General features: G+C 39.7%; 1 protein-coding gene across 1 annotated transcript in view; it reads right to left on the bottom strand.

Annotated features, from left to right (window-relative positions):
* Positions 1–2,527: 2,527 nt before the first annotated feature.
* LOC149297679 (chondroitin sulfate proteoglycan 4-like) overlaps positions 2,528–6,000 on the bottom strand; it is a 45,968-nt gene continuing 42,495 nt past the window's right edge. Inside the window, exon 10 of the mRNA XM_089488162.1 lies at positions 2,528–4,926. Within this exon, the coding sequence (XP_089344288.1) occupies positions 2,528–4,926 (2,399 nt within the window). The remainder of the gene's footprint in view (positions 4,927–6,000) is intronic.

The raw sequence follows: 6,000 nt of genomic DNA, 5'->3' as shown, positions 1-6,000 counted from the left end.
ATAATTGTAAAAAGGGAATCTAAGGATTGATTAGGCTTTTAAACTTTAACTTGTATTAGCGAACACAATGTGCCATTAATACACAGGAGTGATGGTTGCTGATAAAAGGCCTATGAAGATATTCCATAAAAAAATTTGCCTTTTTTCCAGATACAAGTATTTTGAACAATAGCCTTTATTACTGTACATATATTCTTTAAAAATATGTATACTAACAAGACGGTAAATCATAAATATAATCTCTCTGAAATATTAGTGCTCTATTTCAGCTCATATGACAATATATATCAAACCCTTCCACATTCGACTACATGGCACCAGCTTGGTACCTTTTTTTAAAAAAATTATTTTTCATTTTTTTATTTAACACTGATGCCTAAATGTGTATGAGGATTTTTTTTGCTTCATTTTACATAGCTGTAAAATTACAGTCGATGTTAAAATTTATTTTCACCTGAAGTTCACATTTTATAAGCTTGATGCTACATCTGTTCCTGGTGTCAGACCAACACAATCTCATCATCCATCCCATCATGCTGAAGGGTCTTTCAACTAATGCATTTGAGCATGGAATTCTGATGACAAGTACAACCACTTTAACGAGGTTTGGCAGGTTATCAGATCCAGCTTTCATTAATAATGTTAACATTGGTGTTGAGGTCATTCTCTGTTTCAGTACTGTTTGACAATTTTCTTTGGTTGCAGATTAAGTGTTTTCTTTAAAGATTTCCCAACAAGGTATCCAAAACAAGTTGTCTGCCTGTCTTTGGATTGGTTTGCCTCTCACTGATGTCATGATGTTGGTACATGACAAAGAAGTTCTGACCATTAATGCATATGTTATGAACAACTGAATGTTAGTTTGTCCAAGTTGAGTGAGAAAGAAGTATTAAACATTCAAAAATGCACTTTTTTTTTAGTTTTATAAATATTTTAGTTTTTATTATCACTGTTGTCATTACTAAAGTCCACTAAATAACAATGCTGGGGGTTAATTTTGGGGAGCTGGTGGCTTATCATTGCGCAAAATTGGGACTGTCCAACAAAAAAAACAGGTCATTTGGCATGTATACTATAAGTAAAATTTGATTCCAGCTCTTCAACATTTGTATATTGTTATGTTTAGTGGTATACTGGGACACTTACTGAAATAAAGCTTTGGCTCCAACACACTACTCGATGTGAGTAGTTTAGTGCAGCTCTGCAGCCTCCAGCAGCAAAAATGTAAGGCCCAGGGATGAGCTGCCAAGTGCCAACCAGGCAACCATCAGCAGTACTACTAGACTAGGGGTTGTGAGGGGAAGCTGTATAAATAATGTACCAGCTACAAAGCAGCTTCCATTTATTTGAGTCATTACCTCAATGGTTTAAAAGGGACTCTCTCCCTATGCGCTGTACGAGGATGACATTTTATATATGTCATACCTACCTTTTCATTACCATCCCATTATTGTATATAAATAGGTTTTATTAATTTTTAGCTCTACAGACATCAAATGAGAATAACATGTATATATATAATTTTTTGTTTATTAACATTGTCAAACATGGAGTAGACATAACATCATAGATTCCTGATGAAATGCAAATGGATTGCTATACAGAGTGCTTGTGACACTGCAGAAGAAAGCCTGCATTGGCATTTACAAATAACCCTGTCGATTATTGGAAGGGTGTACACATGATAGAGGTAAGGTAATCAAAATGGGGAAAAAATAAATAATATGCCTCTAGAACTGGCAATATCTATATATATGTTTAGCAAGTACATCTCACCTTAAGTGTTGCACTCTATTCGTACCTGAGTCAGCTGCCTAAATAAATAGGGGCTAGAAATTAGTGATGTGGTTGAGGAGTCTTTTGATCAAGGCTGTGATGAATTGGAACTGGATCTAGGAAGACATTGTAAGAAGATGGTGCAGATAGTCATATGAAAATAAAAAGGAGGCAAAGACATAAAACAGGACAGCTAATAAGAAAACAGATGCAGAGATGTTAGATATGTTTGTTTAAGAAAATAATCCAAGCAGAGGCCAATTGCCAAGGCAAGGTCCTATCAAATATGGGAACCTGCTGTGAAAGCCAGGCGTTGTCTGTTCAATTTTGTAAGCATTTCCTACTCCTCATAATCCTGCCGGACTGCCAGTACTGAGCGATCCAGCGCTAGGGGATATACTCTTTCACTTATATGCGGTACAGCATATGTTTTATACAGAATACACATACAAATTGTTTACACTGATCCCTATGGTCAATGACATGGACAGCAGTAGATGCCTCAGTTCATCCTGCACTACAACTTTGTCATTTGGTCTATGTAGTAACATTTGACATAACTTGACCCACAGTGCAAGATGATATGAGCATATTGAGTATCTTCCAGAGTCCACAATACCCTTTTAAGTTAAAAAGGGACATGTCCATCTGTGGAATATTAGAATTTCACGGTTTGTTCTCCATCTTCAGAATTGTCGGGAGGAAGTCTCCCATGTTTCATGCCAACCAAAGAGGATGTGTTCATTGGGAGTTAGACCCAATATTGGCTTCTAGATTGTCCTTGTGTTCCTGATCCATTTCCAACCTCACATAAAGGAATACCTCTGTCTGGGTCGGTTGGCCGAAAGTTTTGCCTGTCACTGGCTCCATTCTCTGGTTTGGCAGAAGATGTAGCAGCTTTCTGAACATGATGCATGCCCATCTTTTTTCTTCGCAAAAGGTAAATTAGAAGTAAAAGACCAACTGCAACCAGAAAGAGAACTAGACAAATGGGAATTATAATGTTATACACATGAGCACCCATGAAACCAAGCAAAGCATCATCTTCCTCTGGTGGTGTTGATGTTGGTACTGCTAGGCTCCATGAGCTGTTGAAAAGCAAACTTTGGGTTGTGTTGCTTGTGGAGCTCTCTGCATCAGAGAATCTCGAGGACACTTTTCTAAAATGTGTGGTAGTATAAGACAAGTTTGGACTTGTGCTCACTGTGTTTGTGACTGTTGCTGTATTTGTGTTAAAGGTGGTGGAGTCTACGTTTGTGATAGGATCTAAACTTCTTGTAGGTTTTAAATGTGTTGTTGTCAGTAGTTGTGTTGTAGGGTTGAAATGTGTGGTCGATTCCAAGGTTGCTGCAGGTTCTAATTGTTTGGTTGAGTCGATATTGGTTGTGGTTTCAAAATGTGTGGTTAATTTGAGAGGTGTTGTGGTTTCTAAATGTGTTGTTAATTGTGAAGTTGTTGGTTGTAAGTGTGTGGTGAATTCTAAATATGTTTTGGGTTCTAATTGTGTGGTTGATTGTATGCGGGTTGTGGGTTCTGAATGTGTGTTTGATTGTGTATTTGTTGTGGTTGACTCTATATGTGTTATGGATTGTGAATATGTGCTTGATTCTGAATGTGTAGTTGATTGTATCCTTGTTGCAGCTATTAAATGCGTGGTTAAGTCTAGTTGTGTATTAGGTTCTAAGTGTGTGGTATCCATTGCTGTGTTAGATATCGGATGTATTGGATATGGAGTAGTTTTCAAAACCTCTGTGACTCTTAGCAAAGTTACTCTGTATGGGTAAGATGAGTTGTAGGGTATAGTGCTAAACCTCACAGTGATATTTGCAGGGGGAACCCTGTTTGCACTTAGTTCCATATGGATTCTATCACTTTGTATCTCTGTACCACTTTGTCCATCTTCCCATAGTTCCACTCCAATCAACCCCTTCTCTAGTTCTAACTGATTGAAAGAATCTGTGGTTTTGCCTTTTCCCTTGCCTTTCTTCTGAGGAAACCTCACCAACCTCCCTCCACGGGGTTGGTGAAGGACTCTGAATTCCGGCACACTTGCTGTACGCATGGCCAACTCGCTTGCATCAACTGTCTCTCTTCCAAGTTTCACTGTACATCCTCTTGGCCACAGTTCTTGATCTCCTATCTTAGCCATTCCAGATACGCTAATTGCCACTAGACCAGCTACTTCCTCACCTCTATAGGGCATGGCAAGAAACCTAAACTCATCATAGGAAGAAGAGAAGCTTGTAAACATATAAAATACATCTCCTTCCTTTAACTGCTTCCAACTAAACTCTGTCACTGGCACATTCCCAGCAATCAACTGCCCATATGTTGGTTGCTTGGTAACCTTATACAAGACCTCCTGTGACATCCCTTCTACCACTGGTGGAACATGATCTATTGTCAACACTGATGTTCCCGGGGCTTGTGGGACCTCAAGAACAGCTTTATACACAGCAGGTACTTTCACTGGTACCATCATTATTGTAGGTGACTGATGCCCAGCACTAAAAAGCATGGTACCAGAACTGGCAGTGCTGTTAGCCACAATGACAATGTTTAGTTTGGCAAGATCATCTTGTGTAAAATGTGAGATTGGCACCAACATGTTTTCCTGTTTTGTCACAGTAATCCCTACTGGTAGATCAATAACAGTGTAAAGTATCTTATCTGGTGGGCTATACCTATCTTGTACAGATAAGTGAACTGGGGAGAGGGCAGCATGTGAGCCTGGTGCAACATTTAGGGGTGAAGAAGGTGTTGACATTAGAGGGGGTTGGTTGGGGGTGGGAATGATGGTAATATTAAGGGTCTCTGTAATAATTATATTATGTACATCACTGGGTGGTATATTAAATGCTTTTAACTTTGGCCATAGCCATGCTTTGAATTCAAAGGTGTCCTCCAGTATACCAGACCCAGTGTGGGAATAGAGAAGGCTTTCTTGCTCCAGGTGAAATTGCCAAAAATGTGGACGCACTGGGTCAAGGGGCGAACCCTGGATAGAAAGATGGCCTTGAGAAGGCAGTCTGGTGACAAGAAATACTACATCATGCGAGATACTCGAGAAGCTGCGATTTGCCAATAGGTTTGAAGCATCAAGTGTTGTACGTGAGATGGGCGAAGAGCCACCTTCTAGGACAGTGAGACCTGTATATGGAGACAGATGTAGCATAGGTTATTTAATTTACATGGAGTGAAGTAATATTAAACAAGAGAAGAATAGATATACATATCAGTGTGAAGATGACAAGAAGGAAACTGAAAACAATTATAAATAAGCGTTCCCTCCATAAATATTTATATCCATATTTTTCCGATATAATTTGTACCATGCTTGAGGAGGCAATTTCTAACATTCAAATACGCTTAAATAAGCAGCAACCTCAGTCCACATACACTACTTGAAGTAGCTTCTTATCCTGATCTTATGCTGTGGCTGAACTGCATACACAACTAGGAATCCAGGTCTTCATGTATTGTCCAATGGTTGAACATGGAACAAAGATATTTTTATATACAAATTTTGTATTAGTATTAATACATTAAGTAGTGTCACGGATCTGGCTAGTCCAACCGACTACCTCCGCTATCTTATGCTCTCTTAGCCCGGGACACACACACTTTCCCCGGTTCCCCAGTCACTAGCCGAGACTCAGAGTAGGGTATAACATTAAGAACACTTTACTGGACACAGACACAGGTATATATATCCATATAATCACATCAACACACAGAAGGAGGCGTCTGAGTAACATAACCGCCCCCTTAAAATGGGGGATTCAGGTCTCCCAGGAACAATAGGGGAGATAACGGGATTAGCCTCTGATATCTTCCACCGATAGTCAGGCAGGAGCCTGGCTGGGCACCCCGTGGAGATAATCCTGCTGGTACACATAGTGGGACAGGAAGCTATTCTAGCCGCCCAGCAGTTCCAAAAGTAAAACCTGTATGTCCTGGTACTGGGCCTGGCGGTGTGGGCGGCAGAGGGCAGCTTCTGGGCAATAGGAAAAAGGGGTATAACATAGAAACTGGGTTCCAGGGGAACGGGTGGTTGGGCTGTATAATATCCACAGCGGTGTGCCTGAAGGGACGAGTCCGTCACAAGTAGCAACTATATTATTTTTATATTCCTGTTATTAGTATTTTGTTATTATGACAACAAACATGTTATTATATTTCTTTAACCCCTTCGTGACAAAGGCTGATTTTACTTTTTGTACC

Source organism: Sceloporus occidentalis, unplaced genomic scaffold (assembly GCF_023333645.1).
Source record: "Sceloporus occidentalis isolate IW3139 unplaced genomic scaffold, rSceOcc1.0.p SCAF_37, whole genome shotgun sequence".
Classification (NCBI taxonomy): domain Eukaryota; kingdom Metazoa; phylum Chordata; class Lepidosauria; order Squamata; family Phrynosomatidae; genus Sceloporus; species Sceloporus occidentalis.
The sequence above is the reverse complement of the archived record's forward strand: the minus strand, read 5'-3'. Positions and strand labels throughout refer to the sequence as shown.